At 36.9% G+C, this 24,560-nt stretch overlaps 1 protein-coding gene across 11 annotated transcripts in view; it reads right to left on the bottom strand.

Annotated features, from left to right (window-relative positions):
* The window catches only part of INPP4B (inositol polyphosphate-4-phosphatase type II B), a 366,072-nt gene that overhangs the window by 158,740 nt on the left and 182,772 nt on the right, over window positions 1–24,560 (bottom strand). For all 11 annotated transcript variants that reach the window (XM_038564555.1, XM_038564564.1, XM_038564554.1 and 8 more), the window contains 2 exons: window positions 4,790–4,920; window positions 4,300–4,404 (listed from right to left, as the gene is read on the bottom strand). In XM_038564555.1, the coding sequence (XP_038420483.1) occupies window positions 4,300–4,404; window positions 4,790–4,920 (236 nt within the window). The remainder of the gene's footprint in view (window positions 1–4,299; window positions 4,405–4,789; window positions 4,921–24,560) is intronic.

The raw sequence follows: 24,560 nt of genomic DNA, 5'->3' as shown, positions 1-24,560 counted from the left end.
TCTTTGTTATTGTCACTGTTGTCTAAGATCTCTATTGGAATTGTATTTGTTGCATTTAATTTAAGGGTAAAAAATTATCTTAATGGGTCTGGGGGCACCTGACATTAAATGGAGGTTATTTCATTGTCAGTAAGAGACATGACAACATTAGTTCTGCTTAGTTACTCGTTTCTATAGCTATACATTAGCCTTGCATTTGGTGAACCTGCCTGCTGTTGTTTGCAAAGCTGCCTCTCCAAATATAGCAGGCATATTAATCAAATGTGGATTGATGTAATTTACTAATGGTAGAAATGAAAATAAATGTAGACTATATCCAAATAACTCACCAGTGAAAGACCAAGGCTTGGCTAATCTTACTTGCATCATTACCTTGCAAATGTTGTCTGTAATTCAGCTAACCATTCAAATCAGGAACCATGGATCTTAAATAAATTTAACTGCAATTCATTTAATCTGCTGAATATATGTTATATAAGTAGGAAGAAAATTTGATTGACTGCCATTTACAACTTTTAGCCATTTTATTTTGCAAACAAAAAGAAACAATGTTCAGAAAGGTTATTAACTTGATCAATGTCCAAGAAGTAAGTGGCAGGGCCCCAAAAATTCAATTTTTCAATTTCTATTAAAACATATAGTTGGTGATCTAGTTTATAAAGCACTTACTGCATCTGAATTCCAATCCCAAATAATAAATTTTAAACCTATTATGAAAACATAAATATTTTAAAAAACATATAAGCTCAATATTACATATTACATGTATGATATATATGCCACATATACACAATGTATATAAAATTATATATATTATATGTGTGTGTGTGTGTGTATAAAATTTACATGAGTTAGCCTTTGGAAAAAATTCAGTACGTAGTACAATCCAGTACCTTTGCATTAATTATTGGCTATTAGAATATCTAGTCTTTTCCCACATTTTTTCTTTTAGGTCTTCAAAAAGAGGAACCAGTCTTCCTGAAAACTGCTTTGTCAAAAATCTTCTTGTTTATGAGTTGTACCCAACATCAGAATTTTGCTTTTGTCTATACTATTTGATATTTGTCATCACAAGAAATTCCTTTATATATCTTGCTATTATGGGTTGATTTATACTCCTCAAGAAAGATATCCTAGAATATGACCTTATTGGGAAATACGGTCTTTATAGGTGTAATCAAGTTCAAATCCGGTCATTAGGTCAGGTCCTAATTCAATACAAATGGTGCCCTTGAGGGGGAAATCTGAACACAGAGATGCACACGGAGGAGATGATGTAAAGATGCACACACAAGAGAACATTGTGAAGATGGAGGATTGGTAAGATGCACCAACAAACCAAGGAAAAGCAAAGATTGCCAGCAAACTACCAGAAACTAGCAAGAGTTGAGGAAGTGTCCCCCTATAGGCTTCAGGGGGAGCATTCCTCTGCCAACACCGTGATTTCAGACTTCCTGGCCTTCAGAGTGTAAAATAATAAATCGTCGTTGTTTAAGCCATCTGGTTTGTGGTCCTGTGCTACAGCAGCTCTAGGAAACCGATACATACCCCAAACCAAACTAATTAGGAGAATTATGTTTGCTTTTCTAAATTTCTTGAGTTGCCAGTTTCTTCCTTTTAAATTAGAGAAATAGAAACGGAGCACATTGTATTCATCCGAGCTTACTCTAGTCTATTTTTCGGACAGCATCCTGGAAGGCACAGCCTAAATGGTCTGTTTTTGTTTTGTTTTCAAGAAATAAGTATAGTAAGAGCTCACTTAGATAATAATTTTTCTTTGTTTGGTGGAAGTGTTTTAGGATCATTGCCAAATATTTGAATGCATATTTAAGTATACATTCATATCAATTTGGCCCCAACAAGTCATCTGATTTGATGATACTGCTATCCATCCATGGCTGTACTGAGGTTAACCTTCTCTCATTTCTTCAGTCTCTCAGTCATTAAATAATTGCATATGATATTTTTTTTTCTGAAATGCTCCTGTAAATCATCTTTACTCTAAATCTGGGCACTTCTTGGTTCAAGATTCCATTGTCCCTTAATAGGAAGTTAACTGATTGCTTTTCTCCTTTTTACAGCCCTGATAAAATTAGGAGTTCAATTTTGTTCCAGTGATGGCAAATGCTACCTGTAGTATAATGGCAATTATTGTTTATTCTAGGTGTTTTATATATTCTAATTCACTTATTTAGGAATAGAACTACTTAGAAAGATTAAATAATAGACTTAAGGTCATATATAAAAGTTGGTGAAGCTGAAATTCTGTTTCACTCCAAAATATATAAACTTTTTACATTATCATTAAAGTCATTTCATATCGGTCATTAGAAAAAAAATCATATTGGCTGTCAGATAGCTTTTAAGTATTTTAGCTTCTTTGTTCTTTTTTAAAAATATTTATTTATTTACTTATTTATGATAGACAGAGAGAGAGAGAGAGAGAGAGAGAGAGAGAGAGACAGGAGGAGGGAGAAGCAGGCTCCATGCCGGGAGCCCGATGGGGGACCTGATCCTGGGACCCCAGGATCGCGCCCTGGGCCAAAGGCAGGTGCTAAACCACTGAGCCACCCAGGGATCCCAGCTTCTTTATTCTTTGTTGATATTTTGGTCTTTATGATTTTTAAAACCATAGATGTTATGTTCAAACTACTGACAGATATCAGTAATCAGGGAAGATTTCCTAAATGCTTTGGACCAATCTATCTCATTTTTATTTCAGTTCTTTCACTGACATAATTTATGGTAAAAAGGATTCAAGTTAAAATTTCAGATAGTTGAGAAGGGTTACTAAAGATACTACAATTATACATCAGAATGACTATAACTATACTTAAACTGACACAGTAGCTGGTCATTTATACACAATCATAGGCACAAACTCAGAAAAAATGGTTATTTTTTCTGGTTGTAAAACTTCAGATGATTCTAAGGCAGAACCCAGATTTTAACTTTTTAAAACCTAGAACTTCTGTATTGCGACAATAGCTACAAAATAGGATGTCAGCATGAGTCCTTAGATGTATCTGTGTATGTTCATATGTCAATACATTTATCAGAGAGGAGTGGATGATCTAAAGTAACTTTTGACTCCCTAGGAAAATGGGTACTAGTAGGATGACCACACCATTTCTCATTAAACAGGGAGACTTTTGAGAGGAAAGAGAGGTGAAGAGCTTTGTTAATGATGCTGGACAAAAAGCATAACAGGGGACTTTTGCTGTATGTGAATAGAAGCAGATACTCACTGTACTTATGCACAAAAATTGATATAGCAATAAGTTAAAGTAAAAGGGAGATGAGAAGAATATATTTAAATATACTTTAATGGGCAGCCCAGGTGGCTCAGTGGTTTAGAGCCGCCTTCAGCCCAGGATGTGATCCTGGAGACCCTGGATGGAGTCCCACGTCGGGCTCCCTGCATGGAGCCTGCTTCTCCCTCTGCCTGTGTCTCTGCCTCTCTCTCTCTCTCTCTCTCTCTCTCTGTCTCTCATTAATAAATAAATAAAATCTTTAAAAAATAAATATACTTTACTAAGAAATAGCAGGGAATTATGTAGAATGATAATGAATACAGTATGGTATCCACTATAAACCTTACTGAAGTATGTTTATAAAAATCTATACACTTTTCCTTGATAGATGTTTCTCACATCTGTGTACAGTAAAATACACTGTCACTGTTTCTCTGATAAATTCCTTTCTCAAAAAGAAGGGAGTGACTATTGATAGTTACCAGTAAGTCAGAAAAACAGCCTATGAGTCCATCTTTGGGCTTTGATTTTTCGAAATAACAAGCCTTATTTTTCCTTTTTTTCCCCTTAATTCAAAACACTAGCATGGTTATCAGTTATATACTTTTTAAAGATTTTACTTATTCATTCATGAGAGACACAGAGAGAGGCAGAGACACAGGCAGAGGGAGAAGCAGGCTCCATGCAGGGAGCCCTATGTGGAACTGCATCCCAGGACCCCGGGGTCACGCCCTGAACCGAAGGGAGATGCTCAACCACCAAGCCACTCAGGTATCCCAGCCATCCTTGATACTACTTAATGTAGCTAACACTTATTTTTCATATTAATCTATGACTCAATCAGGGGTCATATTTTTAACATGATAAAGAAACAGCAACAAAAATACTAATAATCCAGTTTATAGTATTCAGGGTCATCATCAACTTCAATTATTTCATCTTCATCTTTACATAATTTAAAATTTTTAAATTTTGCCAATAGTCAAGCTTCTTTAAAAAGACACACTAACACAATTTGCCCACTTAAAAAAGAATATTATAGTACCTTTCAAGTGAGGGCTGTGTACGTGCATTCTTTGCAGATGAAGATTTATGGGAACAAATTCTAATGTTTTCTCTCCTTTGCTGCTGCTTGATTTGAAAGAGGACCCTAAATAGGAAAAAAAATTGACCATTATTAGTAAATGAATAATAATTGTGCATGTGTGCGTGTATGTTGAGAAGTATGTTTGACATGGAAAAATGTTACAAGGATTTCAGAAAGAAAAACATGTCCTGTGTAAGCTACTTTTCTTTATAGAAATTCAATTTAAAAAATGTTCAGTTATTCATATAATAATCCCATGGGGCAAAATAGTGCAATTTGTTTCTTCTTGGTCTATCATGCCAAGATAGTAGAATGAGAAATAAAAAGGTTCTTTAAATTTTATTTTGGCTTGTCTATATGCATAATAACAACGTGTATTACTGTTTTTACCTAACATGCATGGAATGTAATTCAGTTTGAAGATGTAAATAAGTTATTGCTTTCATACCTGTTTCCTTGCTAAGTTCTGTCAGAATATCTTGGTACATATTCACCATTTGATCACAGTGAGTAAGGACATTTTTCCGTAGATTGTCCCAGTGTGGAGAAAGCTCACCAAGTTCTTTTAGCTCCTGGTTTCTGTTAAGAATAGAAAAGTGGAGAAAATAATTATTCTGATCTTAAGCCCACAGACAAGGAACACTTAATAAACACTGCCAAACTAATAAGAAATTGATTCACCATCTGTTTCAGGAAAGCTCTATGTACTTATTAGAAAAAAAGTTCTATCTTTCTGTATAAGCTATAACAATATCTTCCTAGGTATGTTCCCTGAGGCAAAAGAAACAAAGGCAAAAATAAACTATTGAGACTACATCAAAATAAAAACTTCTGCACAGCAATGGAAACAACCAACAAAACTGAAAGGCAGTGGACAGAATGGGAGAAGATATTTGTAAATGACATATTCAATGAAGGGTTAATATCTTAAATAAATAAAGAATCCAAACAACTCAACATAAAAAAAAAATAGATAATCCACCTAAAGAATGGGGAGAAGACATGTAGAAGGCCAAGACATATGAAAAGATGTTCAACATCACTCATCATCAGGGAAATGCAAATCAAAACCACAGTGAGGTATCACCTCACACTTGTCAGAATGACTAAAATAAAAAAGACAAGAATCAAGAATTGATGAGCATATGGAGAGAAAGGAACCCTCTTACACGGTTGGTGGAAATACAGTTACTGTGGAAGACAGTATGGAGTATCCTGAAAAAGTTAACAACAGAACTACCCTATGATCCAATTTCACTACTGGGTATTTATCCAAAGAATACAAAACACTAATTCAAAAGGTTAGATGCCCCACGATGTTTATAGCACTGTTATTTTACAATAGCCAAGTTACAGAAGCAGCTCAAGTGTCCATGAATAGATGATGCATATTCTATATATATATAGAATAGAAAACTCAACCATAAAAAATAATGAAATCTTGCCATTTCCAACAACATGAATGGATCTACAGAGTATAATGATAAGCAAAAAAAGCCAGTCAGAGAAAGACAAATACCATATGATTTCACTCTTATGTGGAATTTAAGAAATAAACAAAAAAGAGAGACAAATCAATAAGCAGATTCTTAACTATGGAGAACAAACAGATGGTTTCCAAAGGGGGTAAAACAGGTGAAGGGGATTAAGAGCACTGAGTGGCATATGAATTGTTGAACCACTATATTGTACACCTAAAATTAATATAACACTGCATATCAAATGCATTGGAATTAAAAATAATTTTAACACAAAGGAAGATATTAATAGTTTAGTTCACACAAACATTAAAGCTCTGAATGTTGAAGAGGTAAAAAAAAATACAAGTTAAATAAATGTTTTCACTGATTAAAAACTTCATAAAGATGACAAAACTTAACTATCCCTTATCTATCTATCTATCTATCTATCTATCTATCTATCATCTATCTATCATCTATCTATCTATCTATCTATCTATCTATCTATCTATCTATCATCTATCACATTCAGTTAAAAAAAGAAACACTAAAATCTCAGTAGAAAAACAAGTTAAATTCTAGGCTTCAGTTATCCAAAATAAAATAATGTGGAAAATAAATAATGTGGGAAGGGCTTTCTGACTACGTCTGAGGAAATCACAAGATATTTAAGTAATCCAGAGTATATGTAATAAAGCTGTTAAAATTTTTAAAAGCCCGTAAGTGGTATAATCAGGTGTGATTTATTGGCCTCAGTTTCTCTCAAGAAGACAATTTAAGTAAATGCAGTATGCATATGTTTTGTCTTTTCTTTATCAAAAGGAAGAGCTAATCATGCCATTTGGGTTTTAATTATTACCTTTTATTTAATTCTCTACCTTTAGCCAAGTTAATTCAAATCATCAGAATGCCTTTTTAAATTATAATGATAAATGTTCTAATATGCTGCTTGGTTAGATCTCTTATTCGTTTCTGTAACCTTTTACCAACAACATTTTCATGAGGCTAATTTAACCAGCAATAATGAACCTTCTTTGCTATTTTGGCTGTGAAACATGCTAAATACCAAGCTAATAAATTCAGAAGATGTAGAATCTTTAACATCCTGTTAAATGCAAGAATAATGGATGGTGTGCAAAAATGTGACTTGCTTTCAAATGTTTGTGGCTGTCTTTGTTTTGTTTCAACGGGGATGCAGCATAGTACTGCTGCATCTTTTATCTGCATCTTTACAAAAATTTTACAATTTTTGTGAACATTAATCTCATTCCTCACTTTTCCATAGATTAGCTTCCATCACACAACCTTCATGGGAAAAGAGTGATTAATTAATAGACCATGAGAGTAAAGGAAGTTCATGATTGAAGTTGAGCCGGGGGAGGCTGGAGAACTGGGGAGTTGAGTTCTCTGTGTGGACTCAAATCGCAGAGTATTCAAATTCAGGACAGAACAACTACCAACAACACAAATAATTCCAAAAGCTTGAGATACCTAAATCTAGAAGAATCTGGGCAGTTAGGTCAGATGTGAGAGAGACACAAGTGTGATATCAACTTAATACACAAGGTTTCAGGCTTTACGTCCAATATACAGGTATAATGAAAATGTTGGTTAAGTGTTCCTATTTAATACTAATGAAAGCACCATAGGTTTGCAATTTATGTTGTCTCTGAATCCTTCTCAGAAAGAATAATGAAAAGAGAGATGGTGAGGGAGGGGAGGAAGGGTGCTAGTGAAGCCGCAGACTAGATCGTAGGACACACTGGGCTGGGGAGAAGCCCGGCAAAGCATGGTGAAAAATGTTTAGTGTTCTTGGGGAGTGACTCGAGATAAGCTGAACGGAGTCCATAATCTGCCGTTTAAAATTTATTACACTCCTCCAATATGTCAAAAATTATACAAAAATATATAGATGAAACCTCGCATTCACTGCTTATTTGTTCTTATTTGTTCTAGAAAACGGCACTGAACAGCTGCACATCCTGAAAGGGAGAAACGAAGCAACGTAAAGTTTCTTTGGATCAAAAAAAATCTCAAATATAGGAGAGCTATAGAATAAAGGTATAATAAACCAGAGCAGAGTAATGAAAAAGTTAGAAAACAAAATGGGACATAGGAAGAGAGTAGTTCTAAGTTTAAGAAAAATCAAAGACATTAATTACACCAATGCATTAAAATAAAGAGAGCCTGAACGCGAGTGTACCCAAATCAGTAAACTTTTCAGTTGAGAAGGCAAGGGTTGTTTATACTATATGGTAATGTGTTTACTCAGTGAAAAAAAACTTTGACATTGAAGAACCTTGCATTGTATCTCAAGCCACATTCTCTAGGAAACAGACTGAGATCAAGCAGTCCCAGGTTAGCAAGAAGGAGGTTAAGAAGAGTTTTGTAGGAGAAAGAGAAAGCCGAGCCAAAGTGGGAGGTTACTGAGTTGGGTAGAGCTTCATAAGAAAATATGGCTAGTTACTGGGTCATGTGAAACAGCTCTAGATAAGTCAGATGGAACCAAAGTACCCTGGAAAAGTTTACTAGATGGAAGAAGAAACATTTATATGCCAACTCCTTAACACCTTCTACAGTATTTCATTGGTCAAGAGTCATCCTATGGGACATTAGCTCATCTGCACTTCCAGTTGTCTCTTCTGGGTGCCAACTAGGGAAGTGATATCCCAGCGGGGACAGAACTATCCTAGTCTGGTCATAGGTACCAGAACCACTCTGGATCTTTCTATGGCAGATGTCATTGGGGGCATGCTAATGCCTGGTCTTCACCCTGAGGGAGGCCAATGCAGCTTTGTGTTGTTAGGAAACAGGAGACAATGGAAGCAGTATCCGGAGCCCTCCAGTGAGCAAACTGTCCAAAACTTGAGGAAAGTTTAGGGCTGAGCCAGTATAGAAAAGCATATCAGCTGGGCCCAGGACAGGCAACCCCTTGCAGAACTCGCACTTCCATCATTTCTGATATCCATGTAGCATATAAACAGCATCCTCGTGTCCTCCCTACGAGGAGTTCAAGTATAAGCCTTCAAAGTGATGGCCAGATGCACTTCCCCAAAATGAGGTAATGAACCAGGCTACAATATCCAGTATTATAGTGATCCTAGGGGCCCTGGTTGATGTTCCTCACCAATCTCCTCTACCACTCATTCTGGATTTTCCTCCTATTCTACTGGCACCTCAGCTGGTCTAGGTTGCTGCCCTGCAAAGCGACCCAGACATTAATTCCAGGTTTAGGCCCTTAGTTTCCTTGCTCTTAGGAAATCTTAGTTGCTGTACTTCCCCATTCACTTCTGGGCATGGAGCACATCTAAGTGCCAGACCTATTATTTCTCTTTGCCCAGATTATGAAGCAGCAGCCCTACTTCCTCATGGTCATAAGTACGGTCTCTCTTGCTATCTTTGCGAGTCCACTGTAGTGAAAAATGCATGATCACCAGATCATATGAGAACCAAACATAGCTTCCACTTAAGTGGGACTCTTTATGGGTTATGGACAGGACTGTCCCTCCCCATGCCACAAGAACCAGGATTCTAACTGGCAAAGTCTAACGTGGTGGGGAAAGGAAGCACAAATCCACGAGTGGAGCATTGTGAGTGATTGTAAGAAGGGCTCATCCTTTTCCCCGGAGCTGTGTTCTACCCATGATGGGCACAAACATCCTATATTGGCTGCTGGTTTAGCACACAAACTTCATCCTGGAGGCCAGTACTGCAGTCCTGTGGTTTATCCCCCTAACATGGTGCCTTAGCTGAGCCTTTCATGATTAGCATTATTCCACTATTGTATCAGGTTTGCGACTTTTGGATGGTGGGCCATGCAGCAATTGCAAGCTCACTGCCACACTTCCTTTGTTATAGCAAGTGTCCTTTGGTAGGAACAGTGTTATGAGGGACACCCTATCATTGGACCAGGCATTCTGTAAACTGTCGGATGTGGGTGATGTCAGCGGTGGCACTGTGAGGAGGGAAGGTAAGCACATATTCAGACTTTGTTTCACCTGCTTAGGACAAGTTGCTGTCCTCTCCAAGTTCAAGGGGATCCAACTTGATTGGCCTGCTACCAAATAGCTGTTGGGTTTCCCCTAGGAATGGCACCCTCTTAGCATCCACTGTCAGTTATATATTAGTGGTTGGTTAAGCACTAGACAAAAAGTCTTAGCGATATATGTATCTTAAATATAGCTTAAAGAAGCATAAATATTTTTGTGCATAGATGATAAAGGCCTTTTTGTGGATGTATATGTTTTATGTTACTTATTTCCCCTATTATTTGATGTTTTACCCACATATGTTAAAGGCAGAACAACTACTTGTACAGTTTCCACCTGTTCTTCCAGTGTGATTATTCCAAAATATCCTGTTAGACTATCCAAGTTATAGGGCAACAGACTTAATATATCTTTTGATATAGTTTAAAATAAAACACTACAAACTCACAAAATGTTACACTTGGAAGGAGATTCAGAGAATGATTTGAAACCTCTCATTTCACAGACGGGAGCATCTAAATGAAATAGCTTGTTAGTCTCAGAGTCACTATAATACCAAGTCTTTTAGACTATAATCCCTATGCCCACTCTTTCCTCATCCCATATAATACTCCAGTGTAAAAACAAAGAAACGCACACGTGCGCGCGCGCACACACACACACACACACACAATACTAAACCTTCTTTATGGAAGGTACCTAATGAGCCTAAGCTGAATGAGTGGAGTTATTGACTTTTAGGACTATATTTGTAAACTTTCATGTATTTTTAAAGTTAACTTTGAACAAAAGATTAGTAAGCCATAACTTGATATTTTTACTTCTGAAACTTTTAGTTAGAATGGAACAGCTATTAGGCTTGTAGTGCACGAAAATCGATATTCTCTAGAATATGTTCAAGTGTATATTGGTGTCTGGTATTACAAGACCCACAGATAGAGTCCAGTCTTTCCCTGTTGCCATATTTCTGTAGGCCACAATCTTGGCATCGATGTTACCGTTAAACACACACCTTCACTAAGCCTTTGGTGTGAACGACAAAAGGGATGAGCTGTGTAAATGCATTTTTAATCCACAGAAAAATATTTTTAAAAAATACTCATTCCCAACTATAAACATTCTCAATTATTCACAGTAACAACAACTTCTGCTTTCAAAAGCTGTCTCCTTCAATTGCAACTTTACAACAATAACAGCAAAAATGTCTTCCTGGAAAATCCACTGCCTTCCTAAACACATACAATCTTTCATGAATTCATTACTTTGCTTTCACTAGAGCTCTATCTTTAAATAAATGTTTTAAGAAACAGGCTGGGACTCTCCTAGAGTCCAAGAGGTAGACAAAAAGACATTGGAAAGAAAAGGCTGAATATTCAAATATTAATAAGCTTAGGCCCCTTACACATTAAACATTTTTTTGGCACTTACTGCCATCCATTCCCTTTTGCTTTGCTATCTACAAAAATAAAAGGTAAATCAGATAAAATAAATCTCAAAGGAGACAGATGATTGCTAAGGCTTACTTGGGAAATATCTCCTTTTTTTGTGAGAAATATAACACTTTGGATGTTGTAAAAGTATAATATTCTTGATACTTAATGAAATATTCATGCCAATCTCTGGAAATAACCTTCTCGTGCACTTTTTGTCTACATGGCTTGTTTTGTCTTACCTTGTTTAAGTATTTCAAAAATACATGTTTTTCCTAATCAGCAAAATCGCAGGTTTCTGGAAGTCATTATGAACCTCCCATAAAGGAACGCACTACTAAGTACATAATATGCTTGAAACACAAAACTACTGAATAACATAAAGAGAAAAGTGAGATTGAAAACAAAGAAACAAGCCTATGAAGAATGAAGAGAAATAATTGAACACAAAGTTAAGACTTAGGGAAACTTGAAGAAAACAGCCAAAACTGCTTTAAAGTTTTTGCATATAAAACATTGGCAAGAATGTTAAACAGATGAATAGTTTTTAAACTTTGTTCCCTACACCCCCAGGGCTGTTGTGGCTAGAGGGACAGAGGAGGGTGTTGACAAGAGAGAAGTCAGGTACATGAACAGGCACCAGGCCCTTTTCCTTACCCCAGCCAACCACCAGCTCTAACTAACTTCTTTTTGATTAATACTGAAATTCCATGCACAAGTTCTATAGGGGAAAAAAGTTTCTGCTGGTCAAAAAATATAAAATTTGGTTTAAGATCACTAAAATAGAATATAGTTTAAAAAGGAGAAAGTTCATCTTCTATTTAAAACATAGTTTAAAAAATAAAAATAAAAACATAGTTTTAAACCCTACTGATGATGTATTCAAGGAGGAATTCCAACAGAGGGAATATTTGCCCTAGGTCCACAAATGTGGCCAACTTGTCTTGTTTATCTTTTTGTTCTACTCCAGTCCTTAGTTCGTGGAAAGTGTTCAATATAGGCCTGTGGACTGACTGAATGAAAGGTCTGCCTGCAGACTGTTGTTCTTGTATTTCCCTGAAATTTGAGATAAAGTCAGAATATAATTTAATCCCAAAGTAGAATGTTGAGTTATGCCCCAGTTAAAATGAATAAATGCAATAGATAAATGAGACACCGTTGAGTCCTCCAACTTTGTATCATCTAGCTCTGAAACTCTGGATTAGTCAAGTCTTCTTCAGGGATAGAGAAAGACTTGAAAATGTATCTTCATATGGCATTTTTTACTGTGATGATTAAATTATATGTCCAACTTGGCTGGACAAAGTGTCCAGATACTTAGTTAAATGCTATGGTAGGTGTTTCTGGGTGAGATTACCATTTAAATTAATATGCTGAGTAAAGCACCTTGCCCTCACTAATTTGGGTCATAGACCCAAATAGACCTCATAGACCTCACAGACCCATAGACCTCATAGACCTCATAGAGCAAAATTCCATCTTACTCATTCTTGAGTAAGAGGTAATTCTTCTTGATATCTTGATAGACTGACTTTGAACTGGGACACTGGCTTTTTCTTGCCTTTGCACTCAAATTGAAACACTGGCTCTTCCCAGGCTTTAAGCTCACAGGCCTGTGGATTAGCACTATATCATAGACTGTCTTGTGTTTTCATCTGTGGACTCACCCTGAAGGTGTTAGGACGTGCCAACCATCACAATTATGTGAGCTAGTTCCTTACAACAACTCTGTCCCATCTATTTCCGTCTGTCTGTCTCTCTACAACATACACACACGGTATTAGTTCTGTTTCTCTGGAGAATCCCCACTAATACACCAACTATAACAGGGATTCCATCACAAAGGTATATGATCCTCTCTGTTTGGTACAAAAAGTTGGGGAAAGGGGATGGGATAGAAAAATCTGAGAACAAGGTTCAGACTCTTCCATGGTCTTTTATCTCTCTCATCATATTTTACAGATATTCTTGGTTAATCTTCAACAAGAGGAAAGAATATGCACGAGGAAGAAGACAGTCTCTTCAACAAATGCTGTTGGGTAAACTGGACACCAATACGCAAAAGAGTGAACCTCCTGGACCAGTTTCTTACACTATACACAAAAATAAACTAAAATGGATTAAGGACCTAAATGTGAGACACAAAACCATAAAACTCCCAGAAGAAAGCACAGGCGTTAATTTCTCTGACATCAGCCACCAGCAACGCCCTTCTAGGCTTCTTCAAAAGAAAAATGACTATAGAGATGCTTAACCCATTTAAGGGACATGCACAAGAATCTCTGTAGTGCTGAACCAAAGCACCACATGTGAACACCTAGTTTTATTAGAATTGTTGTGAACCCAGAATAATAAAACTTTAAAATCTGCAAATACAAAAATTCCTGAAATTATGAAAAGTAATCATTGTAATAAAGGGTACCTGAGCATAATAGTTAATTCATTTACAAGAATGTAGTAAGACCTAATAGCCTGATAAAAATTTATATACCAAAGGCTATGGCCCAGTAAAAAAGGCATTAGAGTGTTATTTGAAATTGTTATTATCTAAGTAAATAGAAATATTTCCCTACAGTGACCTGCACAATACCCTTTTATAGAATAAAAATAGCTCTACAACTTTACCAGAGCTTTCTGGTAATTATCGTACTCTAAAACTACATGTGGGCGCGCACGGGTGCAAAGTGTAACAGCCAAGCTGCTTTCATTCATTAAGCCAAATTAGACCTTAAATCAAACTCAAAAGAAATCATAACAGGTTTTACCTATTAGGGGAAAAAAATTAAATACTAGTTAAAGAATAGACAACATAAATGACTAGTGGGTGGTTTCAATTTCATAAAGTGGTTGGGTGACACCATAAAACTGAACAAAGTTCAAACAGATATCACATTTCACAGTATTTTTCACAGTATGTTCAACCCACAATTCAAACCGTCTGTGCTTTAACCCATACGGGGATAAAAATTACATCCATAAATCATGGGCTTTTTAAAAAAAAGTGCACTAAAAAAAAAATGACCATGTGGTTAATGTTGCAGCCTGTTAAGTCGCTATTTCACTGAAAAATGACTGGCTATTCTCAGTAGCCATTCTCTCTGATTTTCATTTGACATTAAAATAAGTGGCTGTTGTACTGCACACTCAGGAAGGCTCCAAGTTATATGCAAAGACTAACATTGGGACACAGTAACTGAAGGATTTAGTTGTAATCACAGAAGCAGTGCGTACTGATAAAGAGCCAGGCTCCACCATTTCATTTTAGGTAACGGCGTTAAAGAAAATGAGGGAAAACAAGCATGTCTTATTCCACCTGTAAAAATCTATTTGCTGTTCCTGATAAAGGTGATTTGGTGTTTATTTGCCTCTAAGTAACATCTTATTTACACTTTGAAGTCTGTTTTAAAGTCATTAAACATGGGTGACATCTATTTTTTTTTTTTAATATCTTACAGCTCAGTGTCCCACTGATGTTTAAAGTGGTGGCATATAATGTGAAGTTTCTCCGAAGTCCACATTTATTAATTACATGTCTTTTTATTCTGGGTACCCATAAAAATTACGAACTGTGCTTGGGAGTTCAACTGGCAAAGCAAGAGAATGTGCTGGCCCTTTCAGTACCTTTTCATTATTCCTGCCCGTAATTTTAGAAAATGAAAGCATTTCTGGGTGTTTCTCCTTCCAATTTCCATCCCTGGGTCTGGAGTGCAGAGATCATGCAGTTAAGTTTCATGAGTAGATGGCATTCGAGTGGCTCCATAAAATGCTTGGCAGTAGGGATCTTTGGGAGACACCATAAGTTTTCCAGATAATCAAAAATACTTCTGTATAGAATGTATCTCTTTTTTATGTTCAAAGCAATCCTTGGAGATAATTGTTCCAGAGTTGGACTAAGTACAATTAAAAATTCAGTTGCAACAGCCGCATGGCTAACATCCTTGACCGTCCACTATAGAACATTTCCATCATCATGGGAAGCTCTATTGAACAGCATTGCTCTAGACGAATGAGAAGAATAGAGGTGAGAAGTAAAGTGATTTGTTCAATGCTAGTAAGTGGCAGAACCAAGACTTGTGCCCAGGTTTGGTGACTGCAAATCTTGCTCTTTTTCATTTTAATTCCTGGGGAGGGGCAGGGTACGCTTTCTTCCTGAATAGGAGGGTTGAAATCTCTCACCTGAGGGACTCATCTGAACGCAACTTCCATCCAGCTCAACAGAGGCCTCATTCAAATATTTTGCTGAAGTGTTCACTCACCAGCCAGCCTTGGCCACAAGTATTGCCAAGAATGTCAGCAACAGAACAAAATTCTTACTTATTTTCTATTGATTTAACAAATATTTATGCAGTGTTTATTATGGTTATTTATGTAGCACTATCATAAGAACTTTACAAATATTCGCTCATTCAATATGCACAACAGCCCAATGAAATAGGTGTTATTATTAGTTTCCTCACTTTATAAATGAGGACATTGAAACTTCAAGAAGATAAGTAATTTACTCACGGACTCCCAGATTATGAGTAGCAGAATTGGGGTTAAGCCCAGGAGCTCTGTCTTTGGTGTCCATGTTTTAAACTACTAGGCTAGATTGATTCTCCATTAGAAACATTATACAATCTCATTCCCACTAGAAATCACTGCACAGGACATGAATCTTGATACTAACAACTTGGAAAAAAAGAACGAGAAAATCTTTTACCTGCAAGGGGAGAGTTCACCTTTTCATTCTCCACATTAAATTCTAATGGGCAGGAAGAAGGGAGAGTTTTATATTGTAGCCCTTCTTTTTATTTTTTATCTTTTTTAAAAGATTTTATTCATTTATTCGTGACAGACACACAGAGAGAGAGAGAGGCAGAGGGAGAAGCAGGCTCCATGCAGGGAGCCCAACGCGGGACTTGATCCTGGGTCTCCAGGATCACGCCCTGGGCCAAAGGCGGCGCTAAACGGCTGGGCCAGCGGGGCTGCCCTCTTTTTCAAATTATAGATGCCACTGTTGGTTATTCCACATTTGGGTTGTCCAGTAAAACTCTCTGTGATGATGGAAATGTTCTATAGCTGTCCTATTTAATACGATCACTACTAGTCATCTGTGACTCCTGAGCATCTGATAGAGGACTAAGGTAACTAAGGGATGGAATTTTCAGTTTCCTTTAATTTTAACAAATTTTAACTTAAGTTTAAATAGATACAAGTGTCTACTGTAATGGATAGCACAGACACAGACGGCTCAAGTGAGAACCAGTGGAGGCTCCCTTTTTCTCTTCTAAACCTCATGCTCACCTACTATTCCCTAAATCGATGACATATACTGATCTGTTTGGTCACGCAGGCCAGGCCGGGATGCTGGAGTCATCCTGAGCACCATACTTCCAGATATAATACATCAAGAAGTCCCGTTGATTTTAGCTGCTTAAAAACTCGCAGGTGTATGTATATTTCTGCATCTCTCCCACTGGTCTAAGCCTGGTCTAAGCCACAGTTATTGTCAGCCGAGGCAACCACAATGTCCCTTAAATTGTTTTATCCCTCCACATGCGCCTCCTTTTTTCTAAATGCAGTCACGTCATTCTCTGCTAACAGTTTCAGTGGTTCTTAGGAAAAATATTACACCACTGAGGGCTTATCATATGCTGGGTATAGAAATAGCATAAGAAAATTGACGAGTTCTTCCTTTTCTATGGTCCTGATTGATCTGCAGCCTGACTCTCATTCCAAGATCACCGTCTCAGCTCCAAACACACCAGCCTTGTGGCTGAAGACCGACCCAGTCTGCCTCTGCCCACTGGGAATTTGTGGTACCATAGAGTGCACGTGTCTAGGAGATGCGCTGGATTAGTAAACTAAAGAATATTAGAATAAACGATAGACGCGGCTTTCTGTCTGAAGCTCTACAGCACTCAGCTAAGATCAACAGCGCTAATAGCTTTTGCACACGGAGTGGCTACTACGTACATGATTCTCTGCACAGCTGGTGAGCGTGGCTTCCACACAGTGCAGGCCGATGTATGTGCATACCGGGCATTTTTGATCAATGCTTCACTATAAACCTTGGCATAACCACGTGTACCCATTATTTAATCCCTTCTTTATAGTTGAGAAAACTGTAGCTTAGAGCAGTTAGTAAATTGTACCAGGTCACATAGCTATTAAATGGAGTTTGGGGAAGCCAGCTTTCAAACCCAGAGCTGCACTTACACACACACACACACACACACCCCAAAACAAAGCCCTGCACTGTCCTGATTGCTCATTTAATTAATACAGTAGCCTTAAACGACACATGATCATGTTGTTACCTATCAAAACCTGGAAATTGAAAGATTAAGTAATTTTCTATAATCATAAGCATTTATTGAGTGGCAGATAGAGGTCTTTGAACTAAGGTCCAAAATAATTCCAGTTCTGTGTTTTTATCACTATAAAACACTTTCCCCTGCTCGATCTATTTTGAATAATCTTGGCACAACAGAAAAAAAAAACACACTTGAAATGAGCTTTGCCACAGCCCTTCCTGTGCAGATATTGTAATATTCAAACAGCAAAGTAAAAGGCATATTTCTATCACCAGCTTGAGGATACTAAGCCCTCTGCAGGACCTCTCGTTGCAAGAATGCATAATGATGAACCTAATGGCACCCAGCATCTGGCCTCAATACGGGGAGACGTTGGGCCAGTGCACATCCCCCGATAAGTAGCCCACCGTATAGTATTCCAACTGAGCATCAACACTGCATGGAGAAAAACGAACAGGAGAAATAACACTAATCAGGCACGAACTGCCAGGGAAGTCCTCACATAATATTTTTAAACTCCTCATCTTTAGATCTTTAGGACTTAAATTTTTTTCTGAAAGAGAGCAAGCAAGAGAGACAGGAAAAAAAAAAATACAAAGAGAAACAGAGTGAAAGAGAACGCTATAAAAACATCCACGAGATTCGCTGGTTCCAGGTCTATTTGATAGATATGAGGCTTAAACAGCATAGCTGGCTCCCTATCACTTTTCCCACCAATCAATGTTTCTTTAAGGTCAGTAAAGATTTTCTGTGCTCCTCTATTTCCTTCAAGTATGCAAATGTTGATAGATCTCTCAAAAGGCATGTGCTTGGCCACCCAGAAAAAACAGGGCTGGATCGAGGCTGGAGATGGAAGCAGACACAGGGTCCTGGCCACCTGGTAGGCCACATAGGGGGAGGCCTCGTCTGGTGATAAGTCTCGGAACAAAGTACATACACTACACTTCAGAATATTAGACTATGTCAAATGGACAGGCTGAGTCACTAAGTCGTACGATCCTACTGCATATCTTTTTTGTATAATTGAGGTCATTTTTGAAAAAGAATTTACCTGAATATATTCTAGTTCTAGTTTATAATTCCTAATATATAATTTTAACACCTTAAAAAAAAACGTGCTGCTGTAGTGCTATCGGTTTGAAATAAAATGAACTTTTTTACGTGCTTCCTAAAATGCATTAAGATGAGGTATGAAGTGAGAAATATTTTCTGCATTTCTCTCAAACTAGATATAAACGCTTAGGAAACCAATTTAACAATATATGATAATATTTAAGTAAGCATGTAGAACATGTCTCAAACATCTGTCTCTGTGCAGTAACTAGGCTTTAAGCCTAGGATTTCAAAATATCTTAACCAACAATCTTTTTCATATTTAAAAATATACTATGTTCAAGATATAGACTTAGGATATGGGCACATATCTATATAGTTACTTGCAGTTCCAGAGCATACCTCTTGAATATGGACTACAGAACCTTGAAAATACAGTGTTGAAAAATTATCTTTGTTGATATAAGATATTTTATCACTACAAACTTAGTATATGGACAATATTTACAAACCCTAATATATAAGACGAAGCCTGTACCTTCTCCCAAAGAAGTGGTGATAAAACTTTGTATGTTCCGAACACTATCACATTTTTCCCTACTGAAGTATTTTGGTATTTTTTTTATATTTTATTTACAACGCTGTTTCTCTGTGTCACACACACCGTATTTATATGTTTCATACAAAAACTAAGAAAGTCTTAAAGTTAACTCTTATAAAATATTCTTTCTTTTCTTCTAAACTCCCAACATACACGCCATAAAGTTTCTGTCTTTCCCCACCCCTGGGATCAAAATAGAAAAATATATGGTATACAACAAACTATTTCTTTTCCTGGAGAAAGTTTTATGGATCATGAGGTTCAATTTGTTTTTTTTTTAATTTTTTTTTTCATGAGGTTCAATTTCACTGAAGACTTGATTTTTTAAAACTTTTTGTACCAAGATAGGTCTTCAAATATCATCTTACAGTGTGGAAATGTATACTTTTTTGGTAAAGCCACACACTATATGGTCACAGAACCTTCCATCTAAATGCATACGTGTACACACCATGATTTAATACTACCTCCAGAGCTGTCATGAAGCTTCAGCTCTACAAGCACCATCATTTTATCTGGTAACTAACATATTTCAGTGTAGACTGGGCACAGCAGACCTTTGAAGTAGGACAAAATCCAAAGAAAACACTCAACGTAAACAAAATATGTGGCAACACTAAAACAAGCCATAAAAATTTTATGGGTGGTAGTTTGGCAAGACCTACATAACTTGTCTGTGTGCAACCCAAGCTGAAAGACTGTAAAACTTAAAGCATTATAAACATGGGCAGAAACACACATAAACACACCCTTTCTATGTCCTTAGGATCTCCGAGTTGTCTTTCACATGTCACTCTCCTGTCCTTTTCCGTCATAAGCCAGCTGTCATTTCCCCCATCCTTCAGGAAGCCCAGATCAAAGCAACTGATTTGCTTCTAAATACCAACCCCTTACGCATCATGACTAGGAAACCCTTTAGTAAACTCCTCAAAAGCAAGGTGTCACACTGAGTACCTTGTAAGCAGAGACTCCCCCTTCTCCCTTCCCACCGCATAATCCTAGTATGGGTCTCGAGAGGTTAAATATCTAGGCTGTCTTAAGGAATCTCCTATTGGAAATCTGGAAATATATATATTTTTTAATATTTTCAATCAGTTTGCATGAGTCTGTAATGTGAGCCATGCATTTTTAGAAGACAAAGCCACAGGCAGAAAAGCCATTAATAGACTACTGAGGTGGGCACTTGACGGGATGAGCACTGGGTGTTATTCTGTATGTTGACAAATTGAACACCAATAAAAAATAAATTTATTAAAAAAAATAGACCATTGTAGTATCACAGGCAAAACATGCTGGTGGCTGGGATTAGAGCAGGTGGAGAGAACAGTAGAGAAGGAATAAATGAAAAAACAACAAAAAAAAACAAAAAAAAAAGAGAAGGAATAAATGAGTCCCTTACGCTGTACGCTTGAAATTAATATAATGTCATATGTTGATTGTACCTCCAAAAAGAGAAAAAGAAACAAAACAGAAACAAAAGTGTATGTAGTCCACGCAAGCCGTCTGTCTCAAAAAAAGAAAGAAGATAATACAGACTCATCACTAACCGAGACAACAGGAAGAGGAGAATTGACAAGTCCGCATGAATTCTCTTTCAAAAAATCAGTTAAGTATATTAATACTCACAATAAGCATACAAAAGCTACATGAAAAACTACAGCGGTGTGTTGGGGTGCATGAAAAGATTTTAGCAGGCCATATTCTTGAAGGTGAAGAGCAACTATTCCAAACATGTCAGTTCTTTTGAAGGTAATTCTGTTGTCACTTTGATTTTCTTAATTACTTTAGTGATGACAATGGAGAGCATGGAAACGGGCAAGTATTATAAGCGGGTGAGAAAGAAATGGAACACTGAAAAAGTGATATTGAAGACACTAAGTTTTCGGGAAGGTGGCTAATTTGGCGTTTCATTAATATATAGAACCGAAGACATTCCAGATGATTTAAAATGTAAAATGATTAAACAAAAATGTTAAAAGTATTAATACTGAACTGAGCTCAAAATAAAGACCAACTTTCTAAGTCTACCCAAGGCCACATGGAGCCCACGGCATCTTAGGGCTTATCTGTCATCCCATCATGGAAACCACTAGGCATCCAAAGGACCCCACAAGGAGACAAGAATCTTTCTGTCGCTGCTGTCTGAGAACACGGTAAGCCCATCCTCATTTACCTGCATATTTTCTTGGGGTAGGAAAGGGAGAAAACCTAAAGTCTAAATGGTAATTTTCAAAAAAAAAAAAAACAGAACAAAATAAAACGACAAAACAGTCATTTACAATTTTTTAGACCAAGCCTGAGGGGGAACAAAATTTTGAACAGACTTTGATTTTTGAAAGTTAACCGTTTAAATTAAAAGAAATCAAGATATGGCTAACTGGCAAGTTCATTTCCTGTTATTTGTAAGGGTTTATGTATTTGTTTTCTATTGTTGGGTAGCGAATCACTATTCTAAATCCATCACCCAGAAATAACCATTGTTAATATGTTCGCACATGTACAAGTAATGCTCTAGTGTACATCTAACCTATTTTTCCTCTAGTCGTTTTATGTGTCAGTAAAAAGCCAGATGCAATAATTTCCATCCACTGACTAGTAGCCTACATTTTTACATAACATTATATAGTAGGAACATAGACGTATTCATAGTACAACTCATCAATGCAAGGAAACTAAGCATGGTACCCACAGGAAGGCTTATGGAGATGGGAGTAGATATAAAAAGTAAAGACACAATTATCCCTTCTGGGTGGTAAATTTAGAGGGATTTTACTTTTTCTTTTTATATGTTCTGTATTTTTTATTTTGCTATTTTACGATTTTCTATGGTGTGCATATATTGTTTTTACGGAAAAAGCCCAATGTGATGTAATAGAATTTTCCCAGGAGAGATTTCCAAGAATGCAAATGGCGCATTTTGCACAGTTCAAAGTGCTGAAAGACAACTGCACTATGGCCCCCCGGGGTCTGCATCAAACAAGGTAAGAGAGTTCATCTACGTAGTGGGGTTTAGGAGGGAGGTTGAGGCAAGTAAAATACTTCCTGAGTAAGACTAGGATTAAAAGAAGCTGAGAACTGGGTGTTATTCTGTATGTTGGCAAATTGAACACCAATAAAAAATAAATTTACGAAAAAAATAATAAAAATAGAAGAAGCTGAGAACTGGGTGTTATTCTATATGTTGGCAAATTGAACACCAATAAAAAAATAAATTTACAAAAAAAATAAATAAATAAAAATAAAAGAAGCTGAGAAAAGAACAGCAGAGTAAAGCTGTGTCCAGGCTGGAGAGTCCACCCAACCAAGAGAAATACAGTAAGTTCTTTTGCGGGACAAAGCCCACTCTTCCATTCTTAATTTATTATATATATTTATTATATTATTATATGATATTATAATATATATATATTATATATAATGTCACATACATTTGGTGATGTGATTTGATTTTTATACTATACCAACTTGAAGTATAGTATAAACATAATTCTTTTTTTATCAATTTATTTTTTATTGGTGTTCAATTTGTATAAATATAATTCTTAATTAAATTTTTGTCTCATTGGATGGCACATGTCTTCAAGGAAAGTCTTCAAGGAAGTTTTGTGAGTGGCATTTTTGAGTCACTCCTGCACATTTATGTCATTTCCTCCACCTTCATTCATAAAACATTCAGAACCTGGCCCTATACAGTCAAGTGGGGCCACAATCTTTTCCTCTCAAAGATCTGTAGACATTATTCTATGGGCTTCTGCGGGGAAGGGGAAGGTTACCCTGATCTTAGGATTTCAAAGAAAAAAATACTGAAGCTGCATAAGTTTTTACTTATGTTTTCTTTCAAGCTTTTGGTCTTTTTCAAGCTTTTGCTCTTTTACTTATGTTTTCTTTCACGCTTTTGCATGAGTTGTTCTTCCCCAACTACACTCCCAGTGTGTGCTCTCATGCCTTGTACATCTGACATCTTCTCTCTCATCATTTTGACCATTTTTCACCCTCATGTAGCATTTGAGATGAGCTTATCATGTTTGTCTCCCATATTACTGATGCCATGTCTCAGCGTCAGATCTGTGCTTTTCTACTGGCTTTGGGGACTTCATTTGGTTGCTTCATTTTTAAGTTTCATTATTCCCTCCACTTTACAGCATTTTCCCTAAAGGATGGTAATTCTTTCCTTGTGGATTTCTGATTCTGTTTCATGATACCCACACTTTCCTACACTGTAATGCAACGGCTTGTCAGTTTTTCTATTTCCCTTTTGAGGTCTTCAGCGTGATTTTTCCCCCCTCTCTTCCTCTTTACAAAATGTTAAAGATGTATTTTTTGATTTTTAAAAACTAATTATAAGAGCTTTATACAGAAAAGGTGGAGAAAGCACATGATATGTGGTTAGGCTCCTCTTCACAGTGCCTCGTCAATTTTCAGATCCATCAGGTTTTTATATAGTTTGGTTTTATAGTATTGAAATGGGCTCTTTCTCCTCTGAACAATTTCTAGTGTATACTGATGACAGTTCCTAGTTTTGTTCTTAGCAATGGAACTTCCTGTTTGGAGGCCCCTTTCTTCGGTCTCCACCAAAACTGCCCACTAGCCCCTTCTACATTATTTTTTTCTGCAAATGTACAGAAAAAAAAAAAAAAGATACAAAGAAAAGAGAACAGGGTAAGTGGAAACACTTTGGTGTATTAAAAAATAATAAAACTAATTATAGTTATGCCTACTAAAATTGCTTTTTAATTCCAATCCCTTATGTATTGTGATTATGAAGTCATTTAGTAAATTTCTCAAAAAAAAAGGTGTTACGCTGAGTACTTTGAAAACAGAACGTCTCCCTCTTCCTTTCCCAAGACATGATTTTCCTATGGTTCTCATAATAAAAGGTTGAATAAATATACATAGAAAAGGTGGTGGAGAAAGCAGATGATACATGGAAAAGGCTGCTTTCTCCTTTTTCCCTACTCTTTCTTTATTTCCCTTTGCAATTCACTGCCAGTGAACAGGTAGACGGAGAGATAGGAACAGGAGTGGAGAGAGGGGTTGAAGGCAGCACCGTGCAGGACTCGACAGTAGTCGACATGCCGAAGGTCAGCTGCTCAGCCTTTGAGGGAATCTCTAAACTGATGACTAAAGACAGACCCAGGTGGGGCACCTGGGTGGCTCAGCCAGTTAAGTGTTTGACTCTTTTTTTTTTTTTTTTTTTAAGATTTTATTTATTTATTCATGAGAGACACAGGCAAAGGGAGAAGCAGGCTCCATGCAGGGACCCGATGTGGGACTCGATCCCGGCACCCAGGATCACGCCCTGGGCTGAAGGCGGGTGCTCAACCACTGAGCCACCCATGCGTCCCAAGTGTCTGACTCTTGATTTCAGCTCTGGTCAGGATCTTGGG

The sequence above is a fragment of the Canis lupus genome, chromosome 19 (genome assembly GCF_011100685.1).
Source record: "Canis lupus familiaris isolate Mischka breed German Shepherd chromosome 19, alternate assembly UU_Cfam_GSD_1.0, whole genome shotgun sequence".
NCBI lineage: Eukaryota > Metazoa > Chordata > Mammalia > Carnivora > Canidae > Canis > Canis lupus.
This window is presented reverse-complemented; position numbering and strand designations above follow the sequence as displayed.